We start from the raw sequence: 23,464 nt of genomic DNA, 5'->3' as shown, positions 1-23,464 counted from the left end.
ATTAATCGCGATTATATCATTAATCGGTAGGTTAATCGATCAATTGCCCAGCCCTAGAAATAATCAATAACAAAATAATCACTAATTACTATATGCCTACTCAATTTAATCTTCGAATCGTGGCATAGACAGACATACAAAAATATTCCCTTTGGGGTTTGAGCCTGACTCCAAGCACTAATCGGACAGCTGTGCACGGCAGTATCTTTTATTCCAGAAGCAAACTGCACAAACCAATCTGCGGTCAAAATGCCCTGCATGAGCATTTTTGCTGAGCATGTATATATACATCTCCGCAAAGACATACACCAGACTTTCAAAATAAAAATTAAAAAAAAATGTTACTTGTTCTTACGAGGACTGTGGAGTAATAATAATATTAATAACAATAGTTTGTTCACAGATCCGCATCAAAGTACGAATGGTACCTTGAGTACTGAATGGGTTGAACGCATCGTTTAGATGCTACTTGTGGTTGTGTCAGCGGCCGCGCGCATCACACCCAGCAGCTTCACGCTGGCAATACGAGGACGCGTATAACTCGTGTCCTTAGCCAACACAGTGATTCGTGGTCTTCGTCAACATGACCTTTCAAGCCTAATGTTTGAAGGCTTAGTAAGACCTGTCATGTTGCATATTAAAATATTTTTGATGTGTGGAGCTAAAAAAAAGTGAAAGCCGTTTACAAATCCCTGTAACGCCGAATTGGAGCACAGCTCTTGAGGAGGAGGAGTGAAGAGTACTGAGGGGAGGGTAGACCCCTCCCCCTTCTCCTCCTCCTCCCCTCATTCTTTAATATGCTCCGGGGGGGGGTGTCACGTGACTTCGGGGAGGGGGTCACGTGACCTCGGGGAGGCGTGACCTGGGGGTGACCTCAAGGCCACGTGACCCCAAAGGTGACCCCCACGTGACCTTGGGGGTCACGTGACCTGGAGGGGTCACGTGACCTCGGGGGGGTCACGTGACCTGGGGGTCACGTGACCTTGAGATGACCTTGGAAGGGGTCACGTGACCTTGGGGAGGCGACCACGTGACCTCGGGGAGGCGACCACGTGACCTCGGGGGTCACGTGACCTCAGAGGGGTCACGTGACTTGGGGGTCACGTGACCTTCAAAGGGTCACGTGGGGTCATCTTGGGGTCACGTGACCTTGAGATGACCTTGGAAGGGGTCACGTGACCTCGAGGGGTCACGTGACCTTCAGGGGTCACGTGACCTTCAGGGGTCACGTGACCTTGAGATGACCTTGGGAGGGTCACGTGACCTTGGGGGTCACGTGACCTTGGGATGACCTTGGTTACGCCGACGGCGACGGCGACGCCGACGGCGACGCCGACGCCGACGGCGACGCCGCTCAAGCCGGGAACGGGCCCCTAAGAGCTGCGCTCTAAAAACAACTGAAGTGCAACATGAGCACAAGTTTCAGCGCTAACTTGCGAGTAGTTAAAAAATATCGTAGTTCCTTTACAAGCGACGCTGTGCATAACTTTTCGCAGCCATTCGGTTTTGTTCTTGCTTTTGTAATAAACATTTCAGCAGCAACAACATTACTTTTTGTTTAAAATCCTTAAAACAAGCTTGTGAATGTGCGCTTCCTTGTGAATATTGCCCCCGCCGCAAGCGGCGACACGCTCTACGCAAGCCGCCCGTCGGGGTGGGCGACGTAATGGCGGCCGTCGTAGCAGACGACGCAGTTGTCCTCACCCTCCAGCGGAGCGCGCGCGAATTGAGGAACCGCGCGAAACACATGTACGACGAAACCGTCCGATCCGACGTCCGACCGCGCAATACGACGGTCGGAGGCGAGGGTTTTCAACGCTCTCCGATGCTACGAAAACTCTCTCCCCCCAAGGTCATTCCGGCAGTCCGCACGTCGGATCGGACGGTTTCGTCGTACATGTGTTTCGCGCTGGGGTACCCCCCTCCGCGGGAGTTCCACAACTGAGGTAATCTAATAACGTTGGCTCCAGCCGACTCGGTGCAGCCTCCGTTGTTCAGCGTCTGTTATGCGTCGCACCGCGCCGCCATCTGTCGTCGCTTGCAGAAGGTGTTTAATAGCCCGTTACCCAAGGAGGTTAGAAGTTTTAGGAGAGGGCAGGTTGCAATATTGGTGAAGCCTAGTCATAAAAACTTTAAACGATTTTGTGCCCAGCGCGACCGCAGATCTCTCTGGCGATTGGTGCGCGTGACATGTCACGTGTGAGATGGATGGTTGATTGTAGAAGGACTCCTTGCAGGCTTGCGCGCGCTCCGTCCGGTAGGTTTTATCAGATCGAAGGCTTGACTGTGGTGTATTCTAGTACCCCATAGCAAGACCAAGGCTAGCTACGGTCACGTGATGTGGTCACGTTGGCATGGTAAGTGAGGAGAGTAAGGAGGAAAATGAGATAGAGGCGAGGCGTCAAGGAGCATGGCTTGTGGAGGCTACGCGGCCGACGTCATGCCCTCTCCTACCCTTCTATCCTCCTTGCCGTTACCACAGCCAGTGGGGCTGTGGCGCCATCCCATGGCGACGTTGCGAACTTTGAATGCGCGTACGTAGCCTCCGAGATTCCGAAGCGCGCGAACGCTTCTCCGCGCGCGCTTTGGGATCTCGGAGGCCATGGCACGTGTACCAGCTCATGCCCCAGGGCAGTGGGCATTAATGACATTAATTTTCCTTCAACTCGGGTTTCAAGTCTCAAGTCGAAGGAAAGGGTTTTCCTATTGTTGTCTTTTCCTTCGACATGAAAGTTTAAACTTTCCCGCATCACAGCCTCGGCTGTTACATTATGGTTATCACCAACTCACCCGCAAACTCAATTTTTTTTAGAGCGCAGCTCTTAGGGGCCCGTTTCCGGCTTGAGCGGCGTCGCCGTCGACGTAACCGCGAGGTCACATGACCCCCCTGGTCACGTGACCCCCCGGTGGTCACGTGACCCCCCTGTGGTCAAGTGACCCCCCTGTGGTCGCGTAACCCCCCTGTGGTCGCGTGACTGCCCCCCCCTCGAGGTCGCGTGACCCCCCTCAGGTCACGTGACCCCCTGAAGTCACGTGAGCTCCCTGCCGTCACACGACCCCCGCCTGAGGTCACGTGACCTCAAGAAGTCGCCTATCTTTCAGTACGCTTCCATCCTCCTCCTCAAGAGCTGCGCTCTAATGGGGTATCCACACGAAGGAGAAATCTGCTCCTTTCCTCCGCGGAGCGCGCATCATGTGAGACATACGTCATCTCTTTTTGACGCCTCGCGGCGCCGTTCTCCCGTTCTCCTCCGTGGCGGAGGCGCGGAGACTTCGTGCTGTAAGCACGAAAGCTCCGCAGGTGCACGCGGCGGAGCCGGGGACGGAGTTTTCCGGGTTGCTGACGTCACGACATCCGTCCGTGGAGTTCTCCTTCGTGTGGATAGATTATCGTAAACGGCTTTCATTTTTTTGTTTGTTAAAGGTATCCAAGTTTATAATCGCCGCGTTTCGGAGCAATGTGCTGCTCTGCTCTTCCATGTTTTGTTGGAGAATCAACATGAGGCTTGCATGGGGTATTAGCGCCAAGATGTTTCGGTGGCGCCCTCTTATGGTTTCCATCCGTGACTTCACGTCTGGGATTTGCCTCGCCGTGACGTCACCAGTTGTTATCCTGGCTACTAAACATCAGGTGCGACGACGAGTTCGGTGGTGTGTTTAAAAAGCACAGTGGAAACTGGGAGCGATCGCATTCCGAAACTAACACCGTCAAAGTTGACAATCTGACAATGCTCATATGCCTATGGTTTGGCCAATCGTGGAAAGCTGACCGCAGCGATGCTTTTGGCCGAGCACATCGCTAATAGAACAAAAAGTTACAATACATATCTTAGATGTCAACGGAAAAGCCACGTTTACACGTTTTTTTTGTTTTTTTTTATGAGATTTGTTGTTCCGAATTTCGAATATTGTACGGATCATTGCACCGTACTAGAGACATCTGCCTAGCCAAGAAGGTCGACAGATGTACTTGTCATATTCCTTTTTCTGACACAATGGCCCGGAACGGTATGCCCTCCTTGAATACCTTAGCTGAGAACAGTGGCGGATCCAAAGAAGGGGGGGGGGTGGGGGGGGGGGGGGGGCGGCCGCCCTCCCCCCCCCCAAACAAAGTCGACCCCCCTCCCTCCCCCTCAATTCGACATGGGTGGACCCCGCTTGCTTAAAGGGCAACTCCGCTTCATTTTTGATATTTAGAAAACTATGTAGCCCTTTTCAGTATCATATAAGAAGACCCCATGTCAAATATTACGATCTAATTCCGTCTATATATTTAATAAACTGGCCAGCAAACCTTCAAGCGAGCCAAGTCGCCGAAATCTGCCAACTCTAGCGTGCGGCGCGAGGCGCAATCACCAGCGCAGTCAATAGGAAGTTTTCGTAGACCGCGTTGCCCCCTCCGCTAAGCGTTCCGCAACGAAAAAGTTGCTACTGCGCCTGCGCGCCTATAGCCTTGACTGTGGAGTTCCCGCTATCGTAGCGGGTTGCGGAGGGCCTTGCGGGACGGCGAAAACGATCTACGAAAACTCCCTAATGCCACGGAGATGGAGCGGCCAACGTTGAGCCACTACGTCAGAGGCATGCATACGTCATTCTCACGTTTTGTTTGTTTTTACTTCTCAGAGCGAAATTGAACGAAGACGTCATGAGTTTCTCCTCCCGGTGTTGGCTGACCGGGCGTTCACGTGATCACCGTAACACGGATGCGCCTGGGATGCGCTGCCCTGCGCGCTTATCGGTCTGCTTCTCCGCTCCTTTTCTCCTCTTTCGTCTTCTCCCCTTCCCCCCTCCCCCGGGCCATCACCGTCCGCGCCATGCGAAGCGACCTGCCCGCGTCCAATAAAATAAAAAAAAAAACCTCGCTCGGTTTCTCGTTTCCTCCCGAACGTCACAAGACCACGTGGTTCAACGTGACGTGCCATGACTCTGACGACCCGAGACCAATGTTGCCTGACGCAACCGAAGTTTCGGTTTCAGTATCTGCTGATGTTTAAATTAGGATTACACAAATAATATTCCACATTTCGCGAATCCGAAGACGTAGAGTTGTTTAGTAGTGCTTTGTGAATGTGAATCACATGGAAGCCTAAATTTTTCGGAATTGAGCGGAGTTGCCCTTTAAAAAAGAATGGGAGAATAGTATCCTTAAAAATCCCCCCCCCCCCCCCCCCCCCCCCCCCCCAAACGGAGTTCTGGATCCGCCCCTGGCTGAGAAAAATACTTCTAATGACGGCTTGTTCTGGGCTTCTGCCTCGTTCTTTTTTTCTTTTTTTGTATTATTAATATAAACCTAGATAAAGTTTCCTTTTTCCTTTTTTTTCGTTTTTGCCACGGCCTGAAAGGCCTTTTCTCCGTATGTTCCTGGAGTGAGGAGTGAGGACTACAAAACCACCTTTTTATTTGATAGGGTTTTATATGCTTTCTTCGCAGCTCCTGGATTGTGGAGCTAAAACTCATACCTGGTTGATTTGGGCTCGGTAGCTTGTAAATCAGTCAATTCCTTCACTGATTATCCGCGAGGCGCTTTTCATCATAAGTTTTAGATGTGATCTTCTGAACTAGGGCAACCCTGATGTGCCGGTTAATATGGGATAATGCAAGGATATATTTATTACACTGTTTAGGATACAATTGGTTGGTGTTATAAGAAGCGTCTTGTCTGCATGGTCTGTGACTGCGCCCGGTCTGTGGTTTCCATGCGTTCCGTGGTTCTCCGTGGCTCGACTTTCCCCTCCAAGTTTCTCGGGTTGCATCCGCCGTTGTTACGGCTCGAATAGTCGCGTTCGCTATACACGGCAGACACGCACGTGATACACGGCACACGCCTTGGTGGTAAGGCATACTTCGGACTTTGTTCGAGCACTTTCCTGGTCTTGTGTGAGACATCTTCGATGACCTGGAGAGGCCACCTTCTGGGTTATCCTTGTCTTGCCTTGCATGATGAATTGGGGGTAACCGATATTTCCAAATTATTTCCGTAGAGTGTCTCGCTACTGTAAGTTGATTCATAAAATTCTTCCGGTTGGCACATTGGGCCCGTAGAAAATCTGCGAGTAGTAGTCGTTGTTGGCGCCACGTCTCTGACTTGAGAATCTTGGAGGCTCGCATGGGCTGTTCGTGGGAGGGTACGTGTTATTAAGCCGAATAATTGATGAAGATTGACCAGTCTCCAGAAAACCGTCTTTTTGATGCTGCGCGAGCGACAGCAACCTGGCTTGGCAAGTTGAAGCGGCGATCGTTTGACAACGAGTCTGTGGTTCGAGAAAGTGAAAACTAATAGATAATCCGTTCACATAAAATCGCTTCCAATTTCTAAAGAAGAAAACGCTTCATTCTGAAACTTTTGCATCTGGTTAGAACCGATGAGCGTTCGGCAAAACGTAGTTTATTTTGCAAAGAAAAAAAAAACACAAAAAAACTTGTGTGTGTGTGTGTTTGGGCCCCTGGGGGGGGGGGGGGGGGGGGGGAAACCTGTACATGAGGCAAATTAGAAACAAAACACAGTGTTTTGTTTTTCTTATTTCACTTTCAGTTCAAATTTCATAACTATGTTTTCCCTCAGTTACGTTGAAATGCGAACAACATGGTTGGAGTAACGTGCTGCAATTGTATATTTTGCGTAGCTTATTTAGTGGTTCTAGTTTATCTTACAATATGTCTTCGGCGCTTCACTGCTGGCAAAGGCGCGCGCGCGTAAAGGCGTGGTTTTGCAGAACGTGTTGTTTGTACAAGCACTTGCAAAAGGCGCTTTCAAAAATGGCGCGCTCGCACCCGTGCCTCTACCAGCACGTATGGTGGCAACACTGGGATTCAATATGGCGGCCGCCTTTCCAGTTTGAGCAAAGGTGGTGATAGCACGCGTGTTTTTCGGTCCTCGTGAAAATGACGCGTTATTCTCGCAAAAAGACGCACAAGGGGTACACAGCGTCGCACAAGAAGGACAAGACTAAGCACAGAGCCAAGGATCTTGACCAGATTCACGTCGACATGGTGCCGGACAACGCCGAAAAGCTCCTGAACCAAGAGGTCGACTACGACCTCCCCGGCGATGCGCAGTTCTACTGCCTCCATTGCTCGTAAGATACTTTATACTTCTTCATACTTCATACTTTATTGCACTTAAAAAGAAGAGGAGTATGGAAAGCGTGCGAGTTCTGCGGAAAGGCGGGGGCTCATGCAACATGTGTGCCCGCAGAACTGACCCTACATACCCCAAAAATAAATAAATAAGAACAAACACACACACACACACACACACTTAGTCATTGATGCAGACCCGATTTACTAGCATTAATGAGTATAGAACGGTTCCCAGTTCATCAAGATCTGAAATGATCAGTCCACACGCGTGTACGTGTATGAGAAAACCGCTGACGGTGCAATCAAAGCTTGTGCAGAACGCAGCAGCTTGCACAAACGGAACAGCCACCAAGATTTTTTTTTTTTTTTTCTTTTTGCGGTTAAGAAAATAGCTTGGAAGGATGCTGAAGAGCTCCTTGAATTCGACCAAACAGTAAAAGTTGTAATTAAGGCACCTAATAATAGAAAAGCAGGATAGTAAAGAGAAAAACTAGCAAAAGTGACGTCATCAGCGGTGTCAGATGTCCCTTACTCTCCATCAACGTTGATTACCTCAGTTCAGTCTTGGGTAGTAACGCGTTACTAGTAACGCGTTCCTGTAACTTCGTTACTTTTTTGGTAACTTGTAACTGTAACGAGTTACTTTTTGAAAAGGTAACTTGTAACTGTAGTTCTATTACTTTTTCCTGAGGTAACGATGAAAGTAACGACATTACTTTTGTCGTTACTTTCCAGTGTTTTATGAATAATATATCACTGAACGAGGTGCAATTTAGCCATTCCTAGCACTTTCCAAATCGTCTATTTCGACATTTCGAGTGTCAAGTTGGCCTTGCACAAAGTTGTGAATACGTTCTTTCTCGCGAGTCACGACCCGAATATAGCCACGTGTAGATTTAATGAAAAAATATCTAGTTATCTTTACGCACGCGCTTGTACTTTGTGCCTGAACACTTACACATTAGTGTCTTGAAGCACTACCTATGTTGTGGTTTTTCTTTTTTCTGTGCAAACGCTTTTTAATCGGGTGAATCAACCGTAAAAAAAAAACAATACACGTGAAGGGCACTGCACATGTCTCGTATTTTGATTAGCTCCACTACTCCGCACTGTGCATGTTTCGTATTTTGATTTGCGCCACTACTCTGGCGTAGAAACTTTCAAACACTAACTTCAAGAAGCAAAAGCTACTAAGCTACAATATGAAGTAAAAAGCGTACTTTTTAATTTTATGCAACAAACGTTGTGAAGGGCGTTTTCTAGTTCTTCTCATTTTTTTTGTGTGTTATAGAAAAGTTACTGAAAAGTAACGTCGTTACTTTTTAAAAGTAACTGTAACTGTAACGAGTTACTCTTTTGTTGCGGTAACTGTAACGGTAACTTCGCTACTTTTTTCTGAAAGTAACTGTAACGAATTACTTTTTAAAAGTAACTTACCCATGACTACCTCAGTTACGCTGCTTGCCCCCCTCACCCCGGTTTCGCCTCCCGTCGTTCGATGTGCCGGAAGGCTAGTATGGTAACTGCAGTGTATTCTATGGAATATGTATGTTTCCAAGCACAGTGTCTAGATGGCATTCTACCATACTCTGTGGAACACACAGTTTTGGAATGCAGACGTAGATGACTTTTCAAACGATGGGAGGCGGACTGAAGTGAGTGATTGGGGGGGGGGGGGGGGGGGGTGCTCATTTTTGTTCAACAACTGAGGCAAGTTCCACAACTGAGGTAATCTAGTAACATTGCTCGCCACTAAGCTGGCTCGAGGGTGCTGTCAATGACGTTGTGATGCACTGGACAGGTAGCGGGCAGCAGAGAGGATTACCGAATCCCCGGGGCAATCACTGTACATATTTCTTAATATTAATGTGGTTTACATTTACTTCTGCCAAAGGTAACTGTGATTACCGAATCCACGGAACAAAAAGCTAAAAAAGTCCGCTTCTAACTCAGATTTCTTAGAAAGTTCTTCAGCTTCCCTTTAAAGCAAGTACTACAAGAAAAGAAATGTTTCTGTATGTCATGAGACTTGTGTGTTAAAATGTTTTGTAAAATTCTGAGGGTATTTTTTGTAGCTTATTTTTTGCCGAAAATCCGGAGTTTGATTCCCAATTTTTCGAATTTTTTTTTTTTATTTCTTAAAAATAAAAATCAGTAATATCTGGGTGTTAACATATGCTAGATTCAAGACAATTCGCTTGTATCAATTAATACTTCTTCAGCTGGATTTGGCATTGTGCCATTGCCATTGGCAATACTACTTTGTTCCTTGACAAAAGCTGCAAACAAGCGTTGCTGGGATAAATGTCGATACCTTAAAATCAATAAACTCCTGCAGGTAGTTGCTGGGAAGCTCTTATTCATCCCATCCTATTCCATCAGACTACCCCTCCCATGGCTGGGTGGGGTGGAAAAGTAAAGGGTATAATATAGAAGCTTCTGCTGCCCACCCCCTCTTCCCCCTTCTATGAAATTTCAAAGGTTCGTAGCTTTCAGTGTTACAAAAACATTGCAAGCACTGATTCCTTTCTCTAAAAAGCACAAATAGTATGGCCCATACTGGAAACTGCAAAAGTGGCCTCTGTCATGACCCAAAAGTACAATGACCTGTTGTTCTGAATGAACCTTGATGATGTAAGCAGTAAGATCCCTTTTGTCAATGGTCCGAGATTTGAAAGAAAACTGGGGTGGCATTTTCTCGGGACTATTGACCCTGTGCACTGGACAAACTTAAAATGCCATCTTTTTTTCTTCTTTTTTCAGGCATTTGTATATTTAAATTTGGAGTTTGATATTGAATCAATATTGCATATGAAAATGAATAGACTTAAAGCATTATTTTCAATTGTTAACGATTGCCAGAAAATGGACAAACAAAAATAAGCACAATTCTCAATTCCGAGAAATATTCGACATGAGCATAACAGGCATATTGATCCTTATCTGTACACTTCTGATTTTCGTTCTTTGTGAAATCTATAGACGACTGAAATAGTTTGCCAGAAAGAATTGTAAATAGTTGAAGCGCATCTGTGTCTGAGAGAATGATGTCCTCATATTTTGTGTGTTATTGCCATATGTGCATATTTTGAATATGTGCTCTTTTTTCCTGATGTACCCACTCCTGCCTTGGCCAGTTGATGGCTGGCAGTAATAAATAAATAAAATAAACAAATAAATCCAAATTGACGAAAAGTTTACTGGCAGGTACTTTCTGAAGTTTTTCAGATCCCTCCGATGACAAGGGAGCCTAGTTACACCGTACAGGAGGCAGTGGTTATGCCGAATCATGAGTGGTGTCAATGGTCTATATCTGCAGAAGGAATGTTACCTCGGGCGGCTTGCGAGGCTAAAACAGAACCCATAATCTTGTATGCCTGTTAACTGGCCACCCAGGACAGAAGAGAATCCAAAAAGAAAGACAGGAACAATTCAAAACTGCCCGTCGGGAATAAATGCCGGTAATCACAGTCTACACAACATGGTTCTATTCACAGTTGTACAAAGCTGCAATGCATAATTATAATTTACAACTATGACTTAAAATGGCCCAACCCCCCCTTCTAGACAGAGAATGCCGTCACTTTTGTTTTTTAACTCTTATTCCAGCTGTGTTGTTCTGTGCTCCGTTAATGTAATTGTCAGGACGTCTCCACAATTGTGTGGGATTGTAAAGTGCTTATTTTGCTTTCTATTGTTTCACAGTAGGTACTTTATCGACAAGAACTCGCTCAACGATCACCTCAAGAGCAAGAACCACAAAAGACGGTACGTTCTGCTGAATATCATCTTTGCCTCGCATTTAAAAAAAAAAATCTTTGTCAGCGTATTGTGCTTGCAAGCAAAGGATATTGCCCATGTAATAAAATCGACCAACATCAATCACGAGTAGGGTTTCCCGTTTCTGGCACTCCTTTCTTCAGAGATATGTAAGGGTAGCAAATACATTTTGCACTCCGCACTAAGCCTGTTGCCAATGCATCGGTGCCATCCGAGCACGGCTTCACTTTATGCATGATTTTCAATTGTCCCCTGTTAAATCGCTGGAAACTTTGAAATTCAGCAGAATCTAATTTTGTCTATCATTTTGTCTATCATTTTAGTAGTTTGTAATGAAATTGGCATTTTTATTTTCCTGTCTTTAAAAGCTAATGCACAGACCTGAGCTTCCACAAGGCATAACATTGGCTCAGTCTCTTTCCCCTTTTGCATCATCCTTTCTTGGTCTTGGACCACGGTGCGAGACATCTATAGGTGTAAACACAGTGCATGTTCCACCTGCCAGATAAAGTCCTCTCCTCGCCTTGATTGCCAGTGGCGCCACCAGATGGCTCCTCGATATGCAGCTAATGGCAGCCAGTCGCAGGCCCGGTTTCCCATGCCTCCGTATAGGAGACATGCTTGTTTTTAAAGTCGGTTTCTGGGTGCCCCACGTGATGTAGAACTTGGCTCTTGCGCTACACGTGTTACTTAGACGATGCTTCGTCATTGTCCCCAGTTTCGTGCCTCAACAACGGAAATAACAGTTTTACAAAGGCATTGAAGCGGAGAGATCTTTGATGCAGTGTTCTAGCAAGCATCGATCAATGTCTAAACAAACGCTCCGAGCGGATAAAGTGCAAGGCCGCTTGCCAAGCTTTTTTTTAGTTGCATTGTTTGGACAGCAGAGACACTGTCGGCTGAGGCTACTCGGGCGCAGGCCAATAGGACTTCACCGGGTCCATTGCATCACACTGTTCACCTTGCTGTGTGTACTCACCCAGGGGCGGGACGGGGTTGTGGGTTGGGCTTGGAGAAGGCGGTAGGCATTTGGCTGGCGGCAAACTGGGGGGGGGGAGGAGCGTCGGTCTGTTGAGAAACAACGCTAACGCCGAAACATTGCCTAGGTCTATTTTGTTGATCCAATATTTGCTGTCACCAAGAACTGACCTCTTGGCTAATGTATAAAAATGTTTTTCATTAAAAAAAGTTGCCTCAAACAGTAAAGAGCTTTTCTGTGAATTATCAAACGCCTGTTTCTTTCTTCTCTTTTCCGGGGTTTGCAGATCCCTCTTGGGAATCTATACAGCATATGGCGCGTGTCGCTGGGAGTGCTTAAATGAGATTCTCTTTGACGTTGTGCAGGCTGAAAGCTCTCGAAGAGGACCCCTACTCGCAAGAGGAGGCCGAAGCCGCCGCCGGCATGGGCTGCTACAACCCTCCCAAGAGGCGTAAGGTGGAGTCACAGCCCCCTAAGGAGTGACCAGATCTGCTCCATGCAGTTCCAGATGTTTTATTCTGTAAATAATAAACTATCCGGTACCAGCGTTGGGAGATTGTTTGATACGTATGTTCAGAAAAAAGCAGCCAGGTTACCATTACAGTTACCTCCATAAAAAATTAACTCGTTATAGTAACTTTAAAAAATGACGGCATCACTTTTCAGTTACTTTTCCACAACAAGTGTGTAAAGACAGCTAGGATTTTCGCATCAAATTCGCACGTTGCTATAGCCAGATTGCGACTCGTGAGAAATTATGTATTGGGTAGTTGGCACAAGGCAAACGTAACACTCAAATTGTCAGAACATGTCTTTTGGAAAGTGCGAGGAATGGCTAGATTGTACCATTTCAATGATGCCTTAATTTTTGGGAAATTCCAAAGTAACGACGAAAGTAACGTCTTCATTTCATAGCTACTTTAGAAAAGTAATAGAAAGAAATCCATCGGCCACTAATTGCCCATTGAAAATTTCAGAAAATCGTTTAAGAATAAGGCAACGATTAGTTCTGAAACTTTGGCACCTGGTTCGGACCTCTGGGAATACATTTGGGTGGAGAATGAGCGTTCCGAGATACGTAACCTTGTACATTTTTTTCACCCTGCAGTTGCATGTTGTCTCTTAGGCTGCCCTCTGTGGAAGATATCCGACTTGATTCAAGTCAGCTCTGTCTCTTGCGTCATATTCATTAACCCTCTCCTGGAATGTCTCCAGGAAAGGTTTGTAAAGGCCACCTGAAGACTATATACTACTTGTAAATTTCATACTTTGTGAGTTTGCCAAACAGCTGCTTTCTGGAATGTTTCGCAGCAATATTTTGCAGTCGGGAATACACTGGTGGTTGAGTCCTATGTATAGGCAATATATCTGCATGATCCATTTTTTTTCTATTTCTTTTTTAATGGAGTGACCCCAAATATAAGTTGCTTTCCACATCACTAAAATACAGTTATGACAAAGAGTTCACCTATGTGCAAAAAGTTTATTTACATGCATGGCAATAGGTTGTCGCTGACACAGTTGGCACGATACAAAATTCTATTTTTTCCGTAAATATCCCCGCATCTGTACAAACACAGCATTTCAGTTTTCTCGACACGGCGCCAGCATCTGTTAATATTTGCGAGCGACGGCACTTGTAACTCATTTGCCAACATGGCGAATCTCGTACAACGAAGTGACCAGCGCCATATTGCGAGCGTTTCTTCGAAGCGAGGCAGTAATGTGTCTTCACTGGGTGCAAACCTCCACTTATGTACACAGAGATTAGTCGGAGCTGCTACGAAAGGAGAAAGTACTGGCGGCTTTTGACTGTTGCACGACAGTTCTCGTAACACGCGTCACAGCACACTTCTAAGTTACAGGTAAATATAGTACAGCTCTTTTTACAGCGTTACCGGTGTCGGAGAACAAAAATAAATTTGAGGAAACGTGGCTACATAAATTAACATTGTCCCGACCGCTCGTTTTGGACAGTGCGTCGCAAGCTGGATGTGAGGAACGTTTTTGGAAATAAAATGTGAACGTTGGCCCTCCTTTAACGGAACATTGCTCGCACGTTGAAAAAGTAAAATATATAACTAATATTGACAATATGGTTAGATCAAAATATGGAAGCTAAAGGCCCACCTGTAAGATCTTCAGCAAGCCTGAAAATCTCTGCATTGATTAAAAGGAAGAAGCTTCTTTTTCTACTAGTTATAGGATCAAGATAAATCACAATGGGCACAAAAACAGTCGTAAATTCTTAAAACAAAACTGGGCAAGCTCGGGAAAATTGATTAAGACAGTGAGAAGTGCTAGAATGGACTGGCTAGAATTTGTTTGATAGACCCTACTCTTGTGAAAAAATATATATGGGTTCTCGTTCTCTAGCTCGTCCATCTTCCTATGTTTGATTGGCATGACACGTCTTCGGCACGTTTCGAGAGCAAGAACTAAAGAAGCGGCGTGGCAAAGAAAAAAAAAGGAATTGTGTACCCAACACTGACTAGAGAGCTTACACATTTCTCAAGCTATGTACAGGGTCAATGTACAGCACAGCACAATCACAGTTCGGAAAGGTTATATTTTCAACGACGGCTAGAGAGACGACGTCGCGGAATTAACGCTTGTGCCCGGCAACTGATCAGTCTTCGTTCCTAGCTATATTTTGAAAATAGATATTTCGAGTTGCCCGCATTGCTGTTAAAAGGAAGGATGGAGGTGCTCACACGTTGGTGAGCTATAAAATGAGACATTTGAAAAAAGAGAAAAGCTAACAAAGGAACAAAGAAAATATTGCCAGATTACATTTTGTACAAAATAAAGATGGCATGGAAATTTTAGGCTTGTCTCTGTTTTGAAGGTTCTGGCTTTGAAATCCACAATAGCCTTCCAGAAAAGTAAACCACATTCAACCTGGCTTTCTATAGCTGAAGTGAATGGTTACTCAAGCAAACGAAGTTGCACCCAAAAATGCGATGAAATGAAAATAAAATCGGAGACAATGAATTGTCGCCGACTGCTTCAATTGAAGAGAATGGCGAAGCAAAAAATCTTGCTTACTCCTTTTGAGTACAGAAACAAGAGTCTCACATCCGTGGTGAAACTTTCCAACAGTCAACTCGGCTACAGCAATGCAGATAGAGAGATTCTGGAGGGCAGCAGAGTTGCGTCTACACCAATGAAGTGTTGGCGAGACTTGGTGCAGTGATATTCAACTGGTGCATTCGTCGCATAGTCGCGACCTGCATGATATGTGGTGGGCGAGAGCTACGGTTTAGGCTCGGAACATTGGAAGTGGCATTCACAGCCCCACTCAAAACTTGGGACTTTCCTGGAACACTTCATATCTACAATGGAACATGCTGAACTTCTGTACAGCTCTTGTAGTCGCACTCTTCTGACCAACTTGCCATATGCCATCACTTTTGCGAGTATTAGTACTTGTTCCGGCAAACGTCGGAGGCAGTGTGCCTAGGCAAGCACTTCTTCCATTGCAGCAGATAAAGGTTTTGCCGCATTACAGCTCTAGAAGGAACAAGTGCTTAGGCCCTCTCAAATTTAGCAATGCTAGGTACTGGAATGGCAGAATGACAATGTTTCTAGCGCGTTTAGGCTTATCTTTCTTAAGCCAGCACATGCCAATGCAATCGCAGCATTTAAGAAAACTGACGGTGCTGAAGGATCTGGCTGTGAACGGACTCGCGGTCTGCAGAGAACGGATGCGTTGGGTACTCGATAATGAGGGGGCGGTTAAAAGTTAAAACTAGCAATCAGTTGCACAAGATGGTCCGTGCTCCTTTAAAATCAATTCTTTGGATGCTCCTTCTACACTAACCCACGGCGGTTATTACGTAACAGGTTAGGAAGACTTGGGTACGAGGGATTCACTCATAATCTTGGAAAATCTGAGAGCAAACAGCTTGTATGCTGAAAGAAAATAAAGCTTACACGATAAAAATAGACAGGACCAATATTATGTGTTTCTTGGGCTGTCAGTATAATCCCTGAGCTTCAAGAAATATAGGTAGAGAAAAATAAAGCTAACAAAGAGTAATATTTAGCAACCAAGAAAAAGGAATCTCGTACATTGTGCTATGGCACCCTAAGTTCTTTTGGTTAGCTTGTTAAGTGTATGTTAAGAGAGACCTCACTCTCGAGTTATTAAACACGAGCCAGTATCTGTCATTGTACCGTTTCTTCGTGGCAACTGTCCTCAATTTGTTTCCTAAAGCAAACTTGACCACCTCTCAAAACACAGACACAAGTTCCAACAGGACGTTTTGTTACCATATTCACGGTGAACCAAACTCTTCAGAGTTGGAAAGGGCGGAAGAATCAACAACATTTCCTGGATCCAGCGCTCACTTTGTTTTCCTAAACTATATGCAGGGTTGTCGAGATAAACCCAGACTTTTTCCAGGTTTCGTCTCTAAACGATTCAGTGAAGCTAACCGGCCGTATTGCGCTTCTGCGGTGACGTGATTTGACAGCAGATCATCGCATGATAAACAACTTACGACTTGCTCAAAAATGAGCAGGGAATATGACCGGGGGGCAGCAATACTTGAATCACATCGTGCCGGAAAGTCGCCTAAGCAAATCAATGCGTGGTATGACTACAAGAAGACACAAGTTTACAGCATTGCCAAGACGTCCAGATAATCTGTCGGCCAGGAAGACGTTACGGCAGACCGAGCAAAGCACAGAAAACAGTTGATATTGATATTATCTTTGCCTCTGTATGTTTTCCTGAATATAATGAATTTTCCGGATTTATCTCGACGACCCTGTACACTGTGGTCGTTGAGGAGACATTCGTGGCTCGTTTCCGCAACATGCGCAATTTAAGTCCAACGTTTTCACGACGGTTATGGTGAGTGGTACCCTCATTCCAGCTGTACTAACTAGGTAGCTTTAACAAAACCCCACCCCTCCCCACCCCACAAAATGCCGTCTGCAACGTTCGTGACATGACAAACCACAATATTGGCAACGTCCAGACCTCAAGACATTGTTAATGCACGACAATGAATGCAACTCTCACGTGATGTTGGGACCAAGTTTGAGTCCACAACAATTGTTCAGTCAGTGCGAAGTCACTGTATGATGAAAAAATGGTCGGACAAGATTAGAGGCAAGTAACAACGACCTCCCAAATTGGAAACAGCACTTTTCAAACGTTGTTAATAACCTACTGCAACAATGTCACAAGGCCGTCAACGTTGTGTTCAGGCGACAGCAGAGGTCATTCGAGTTCTCCCAAAAAAACAATGTTAGTGCGATGTCACAATGTCAAAACTAAAATTGCAAAAATATTGGGATGCTGCATCGACCCATCGCAAAAATGCTGCACATCGATGCACGCACGTCACTTACTCTTCGAGGCAATGCCGCAAGACATAGGCCACAATATTCCAACATTCTGACAGCCCCAAAGGAAGCTGCTGCAACACTACGACAGCATCTAAGAGCACCGCACGACGTTGTGGCCGTGCCGGAAAACATTGCGGTGTCAATGCAGCGTTTGAGGCCACCACGGAGCGATGCCGGCATGCTAAAGACTGCACTGCGTTGCCGAAGATGATGCTGAAGACTCACTCCCTCCAGCGACGTCGGAGATGTCACGAGTCCTTCGGATTTCACTTGGAGAAGAGCAGGTGCTGCTGCTTGATGATGTACTCTGCAAACTGATTGATGTGGGTAATGGAACTCAACGACGCCTGCTCTTCCCGCGACCAAAGCAGGTTGGGACCAAACACTATGGCCAGGTTGGAGGCTGTCATCTTGTTCAGGTCACTCCTATCAATCACCTGCAGAGGGCAGACCAAAGGTATAACATAAATGCAAAGTCCTTTTGGACCAACAAACCAGGAAACCCAATGCATGATAAGTGTTTGAAAAAATCTGGTGGAAACCAGAAAAAGAAAATAGATCCAGAAGATTGGAGCCTGTCTTCCACCTACTAAGGCATCTCATAAATATGGCCGGCACCTACCGGCTTTGTACATCCACTCTCGTGTGTCACATTCCCAGTACACGTCTACTCTCCAATAGATGTACTGCATTTGAACATCTATTTAGGATGCCAGTACGTCTACTCAGTAATAGGTGTACTGGTTTTGTACATAAACTCTTGCACACCAGATGCCAATACATTTATTCTCTCATAGATGTACTGAATTTGTACATCTACTGTGGCATGCCATGTGTCAGTACACCTGCTCCACAGTAAATGTACTCGCTTTGTACATATACCTTATTTACTCGAGTAATAGTAACAGAATAAAGCCCTCGCGTCTACTTTCCCACAGAACAAATATACAGCCAATCATTGCGTTGTGCATAAATAACAAAGAGAATAACCAGATCAAGAAAACGATTGTCCATACAAATGCAATCTTCAGAGATGGTATCTTTGCACAAAGACGTTATCTCTGTCCTGTGTACACCTGGAATCATGCTGTCGATCGAGGTGATTGGCAACCTGCGCGCTCCGCGAAAAAGCGAACCCTCAGGTTTTCTTTATGAACAGTGTGGCTATTACTCCAGTAAATACGGTACATGCTCTTGCATGCCATATACCAATGCATCTACTCTCCAGCAGATGGACTGAATTCGTACTAAGATGGGGCCAGCTTGAACTTGCGAGGGGAAAACGTGAAAGTACAGATATAGAAAAAGAGAAAGAGAGATCGTTGGACTACCAACCATGACCAACTCTATACTTACGACCACGGCATCTGGACTACCAACCACGGCAGCCTGCTCCCGGCTGAGGGCCGAGTTTTAGAGCCACCTAGTGACAGGAATTTACACTAGACGGCACAAATACTCTGTCCCCCTACCTCGTCGGGTCCTTCTGTTACCGGTGGGTATGTACCAGCTGATCACGCTTTCTGGTTTCAAGCGCATTCACGCTGCAAAATGTTTTTCTCTATGTAAAACATACTGAAGGAATCCAATTCGTTAATTAGTTTTTTTTGTTTTAGTTTGCGCAGCCAACATTAGATGCTACTGGCTGCGCTCGCGCACCGCCAACACCATAGATGTTAACACAACCCGGTGCAGCGCGGAAAAGACGAAAAAAAAAAAACCCAATTCCAGGCCCCGCCACAAGGCGCCACTGAAACTTGGTCCTCCGGGAGGTGCATGCTGGAGTGTTTCCAGATGAAGTGGTCGTAAGTATAGAGTAGGTCGTGCTACCAACTATGGTTTCATACTTCTTCCTCTTCATGTGCCTCGACTATCTGCTTCCCCTTTTTCTTCTTCAGTCTGAGAGAAGCAGATAGTCAAGGCACGTGAAGAGGAAGTATGAAACCAACTTAATAGTCCAGCGATATCTCTTTCTTGATCTCTGTACTTTCACGTTTTCCCCTCTTAACTTCAAGCTGGCCCTATCTTAGTATCACGGACCAACTAGCTCAACTCAAGCCAGTTACTAAATTTGTACATCTGCTCTCCAGCAGATGTAGCGGCATGCAGAAAGCCAATCACTAACTTACGGAGAGAGACCAGCGGATAAGCGGGCAAAGATAACATGGGGACGCAAAACAGTCTTCTGCATTGGGGCCGCAACTATGATGCTGACGCACTTAAAATCCGACCACAGACTCGCAAACAATCCCATTTCTGGGTTCGTTTGTGAGTCTGAAAATCCACCAAACATGCTTCTCACCTTGGCCAGAAACTCCACAATGTACTTGAGCAGTTCGTAGTTGTCATCGGGTAGCCTCTCGAGCAACAGAGCTCGAGCCTGTGCCAGCTTCTCGGACTGGTCCAGCTCTGCGCAGATTGTTACAAGAGTCGGTGAAATTGCCCCCCTGCACAACAACAGGATAGTAGAGTCGGGCATGGTGGCTCATTGGCATCATAAAATAAATTCCGACTACCGTATTTGCTCAAGTAATAGCCGCGCTGTTTATGAACAGAGCCTGTGGGTCTGCTTTCCCGCGGAGCACGGGGATAGCGAATCATCGCAATCGGCAGAAAAATGGCATCGATTTACGGGACAGAGATAACTTCTTCCCGCAAAAAAGCCATGCGCTCAGATTGCATTTTTACAGAGAATTGTGTTCTCAACCTGGTTTTTAATGCAAAAGCAGTAAATTCTCACGGAGCGAGCTGTCGTCATCAGTTTGAAGCGCGAAGGCGGCACCTAGTTTCTGCGTTCGCCCTCAATTATATTGGCTGACGCGCGTCAACGGGGCTCACATTGGCTGCTACGCTCGTCAGTTTCCACGACCGCTCACCCCTTGGCACTGCGGATCCATCAGCACGCCGTTAACACGGAGCGTCCAAGGTCACCAGGGGAGCATGCGCGCTGACCAGCGACGAAAAATACGCAGCAGACTAAAAAGGGAGCAGACGAGCGGCTTGCGTGCTTTCGCATTCACAACTCGTAAGACATGCGTATGTGTGCCTCAAGCTTTTCGCTGTAATCTTCATGCAGAACGCGATGATTGGCTGTATATCTGTTCTGCAGGAAAGTAGATGCAAGGGCCTTATACATAAGAAATGTGGCTATTACTTATTACTTGAACAAATACAGTAATTAAGTGATTCATTGGTAGGCCTGTGATTTTAAAATGGACAGTTCCAGTCGCTTCAGAAAGCGAAGCCTGTACCACATCAAAACAAAACCTTGTGCCGCTTTATTCAAAGCTATAAAACTAATAATTACCGTCCCCCTAGATGTTTTAATGCGAAAGCATTAACCATCCCATGGAGCAAAGTTGGTGGTGTCTGTAACCGCGAAAAAGCGTGAAAGAATTATGCCCCTTCTCGCATTGGCTGAGCAACACGGCTCCTAGATGGCCATTGGTGCCCGCTTCCCGAGAGTGTGGGCTCGGTCGCCGCTCTTGTGTCAGGCATTGCCAGAAGGGAGGGAGGCTGCGGCCACTTTACAAGAGCGCGCGTTCGGCCGCCACTCTCGCGTCGGGCGTTGCCGGAGGGGGGTGAGGGGCTGCGGCCGCTTCTGCTTCTTTCAGCGCCGAGGGACATGGTGCTGCCCGAGGCATTTATATCGTCGGCGGTCGCAACCTTGGCAGAGTAGTGAAACGTGGCCATCCATGCCTGTACACCACAGACGAATTAAGGGAGCAGAACAACAACATTCATGCTTTTGCATGCACAACTCGTGTGTTTTTTTACTCTTTGGGTGAGTGGCAAATAATGGCCACAAGGTTGTGTACATATCTGTGGTTGTTTTGGAGCAACTAAAAAGCAATGGTAACAAGACTGCATAAATTCTTGTCTGAGTAACAAGTAATGGTAGCAAGATTGTGCACATTTCTGAGTGATTAACAATAACAAAATTATGTGTATATACCAACTGGTACACACTGGTACTACGTAACATGAGCCTACAAGCACCAGTTTAATATGCATAAAGGTACAACATGCATGTTGCAGAACCCTTCCATAAATTTTTACTGGTATTCTGAGGCCACGCGTGAAAAGGTGACTCACCTTGGAAGCGCATGACCTCTTCGTAGAGGTCAAAGGTGAGCAGTGGTTCCTCCAGTTCCCTGAGAAATGTCTTGAGGATCACTGCTGCCACGTGCACATTCTCATATGCACTGAAGTCCACCTCTTTTCCTGTGAAAAAGAAAAGACCACTTGCTGGAATTAGGCAGCGGCACCAAATACTATGGAAGACAGATGCAAAGAACAAACTACTTCTGCGACATGTCTGCCACATACACTGCTTATGAAGGACACTGGGATGTCCTTCAAATGCCAAACTGGGACGCCCATCCCAATTTGCCAATTTGGAATTTTTGAGCCCATTTTAGCATTCAAGACTGTTAAACAATTTGCGCTTGCCCTTCGAGACACATTACAATGGGTTACACGTCTCTGTGCACGGGTCTTTTATTGAGAACAGCAAGTACCATCTAAGCCAGTGGTTCTCAAGCATGAATGTGTCGGGGGACCCCTTGGGTGACCCGTCAAAGTGATGGGGGCCCTACGCCAGCGGGAAAGGAGGTATAAAATAAGACAACTATTTGCAATGTGAAAAGGACATCTTTTCGTGTTATAGAGGAGAAACGATAAGCATCAAAAAAAGGATGAATGAATGAATGTACCGTTTATAACGGGCAATAGCTTGCGCCACCTAGCCAGAGTCAACAAAAAAATTGCGGTGGCTTAGCTCGGCTATGCCAGGATATATGTAGTGTGAGCATACGCGCACAAAATAAGAGGTGCTATCAAGCGGCTCTGATGCAGCGTCAGACTTGGCTACTGCGCAATGGAGGCGCACAGCTGGGCACGCGGCAGCGCCAGTGCGTCTGCCGTGGCTATGACGTCACTCCTCTGGAATGCGCAGACCGGTGAGGCAGGCGAGGTGGCGGCAGCTCCGGCGCGCCAGCTGTGCACCGTGTGACGTCACTGCTCCTTGCGCATGCGCAGCACGAAGCACGGCTCATTATGCAAGCCACACGAAACTGCTCAACCTCGGCCAGTGTAGCTCACGCTACAAAATCAATTTTTGATTTCAAGAAAAGAGGGGGGGGGGCTTGCCCCCCAGTGGGTCCACGGATTCACATTTGAGAACCACTGATCAAGCAGTTGAAAACAGGTCGACAGGCAAAATATTTCTTTTTGTTTTGAAATACTACTTTACCATTCCATCAAGCCCCAAGGTTAAGGAGGTAAAACCTGATACATGTATTTTTCTTGCAGATATGCCTCTAGTCATTAGCTGCACACAACTTGTCTCTTTCTATAGCAGTTTGTGCTCAAGGATTGTGCTAAAGGCGCAGTCGCACTACATTCTACAAAAGGCACGGAGTTCACCGGAGACACAATGACAGAACTATTTGCCAACATGCCTTAAACATGTTAGAAGCATGTTTGCATTATAATATGCTTCGAAGATGTCAGCAGATTTTCAAAGCGATAGCTTTACGGGCAACGCTTTGCAGAGACTTCAAAAGCTTGACGGCCGTCGTCACCGCCATGGAAAAACCCTTCTCTGCACTCTTGATGTGACGAGAAGGAAGTTGGGACTTCCTGTTGGCTGAGTCGTGCAAAGAGAACGAAGGGGGCGGCCCTGGCATCCCAGCAAGAATGTAACAACGAAGAGAAAATCTCCGTGTCGTCTGCTTGAAAAAGAAGTTTCCAAATCTTACTCGCGATATGCGAAATCCCACTTTGGCAGAATCCAGTTGCTATGCGTAATGTTCGATGGTTTTAAAAACTTCCATCGCACTTATCCACTTACTGCCAGGGTCACTACAAAAATTAACCACGTCGCACCTCCGTCCTCAGGTATGGGACGGCATCGTTCAACCCGCATTGCGCGACCGGGCTACAGCTACTGCTTTCAATTCTTCGCGCATTGTGGCCTTAAAATATGACTTTTGTGTGACCACTGTGACCGTCATATGAGGAAGAAACACACTTCAGACTGTATTTCCTGTGATGTATCAGCAGTGGGCTTTACACTGTTGGGCTCACCTTCGTCGAACACCTTCTGTACGCTCTTGACCACCTGCGTGTTAGCAGACCGCCTGAATATGCCCTCAGTCTCCAGGGCTGGAACATAGAAACAGATAGAGGGGTGCCTGAGTAATGCACTTGATTCCTAGCAGAACACTTCAAATCCACCAATTCCTCCAAAACATACAAATT

The 23,464-nt window shown here is 46.3% G+C and overlaps 2 protein-coding genes across 5 annotated transcripts in view; one reads left to right on the top strand and one right to left on the bottom strand.

Annotated features, from left to right (window-relative positions):
• The first annotated feature begins 6,809 nt into the window (after positions 1-6,809).
• Positions 6,810-12,386, top strand: LOC8031555 (zinc finger protein 593). The gene is made up of 3 exons (XM_002406060.4): positions 6,810-7,076; positions 10,786-10,848; positions 12,205-12,386. Exons 1-3 carry the CDS (start codon positions 6,883-6,885, stop codon positions 12,320-12,322), a joined length of 375 nt encoding a protein of 124 aa, XP_002406104.3. The 5' UTR covers positions 6,810-6,882; the 3' UTR covers positions 12,323-12,386.
• Positions 12,387-13,302: 916 nt separating this feature from the next.
• LOC8031554 (rho GTPase-activating protein 1) overlaps positions 13,303-23,464 on the bottom strand; it is a 45,659-nt gene continuing 35,497 nt past the window's right edge. For all 4 annotated transcript variants that reach the window (XM_029986286.4, XM_029986285.4, XM_042293224.1 and 1 more), the window contains 4 exons: positions 23,291-23,368; positions 21,296-21,424; positions 19,503-19,609; positions 13,303-17,637 (listed from right to left, as the gene is read on the bottom strand). In XM_029986286.4, the coding sequence (XP_029842146.2) occupies positions 17,467-17,637; positions 19,503-19,609; positions 21,296-21,424; positions 23,291-23,368 (485 nt within the window). In that variant the 3' untranslated portion in view covers positions 13,303-17,466. The remainder of the gene's footprint in view (positions 17,638-19,502; positions 19,610-21,295; positions 21,425-23,290; positions 23,369-23,464) is intronic.

This window comes from Ixodes scapularis, unplaced genomic scaffold (assembly GCF_016920785.2).
Source record: "Ixodes scapularis isolate PalLabHiFi unplaced genomic scaffold, ASM1692078v2 PGA_scaffold4__175_contigs__length_147842914, whole genome shotgun sequence".
In the NCBI taxonomy this organism is placed as follows: Eukaryota; Metazoa; Arthropoda; class Arachnida; order Ixodida; family Ixodidae; genus Ixodes; species Ixodes scapularis.
The sequence above is the reverse complement of the archived record's forward strand: the minus strand, read 5'-3'. Positions and strand labels throughout refer to the sequence as shown.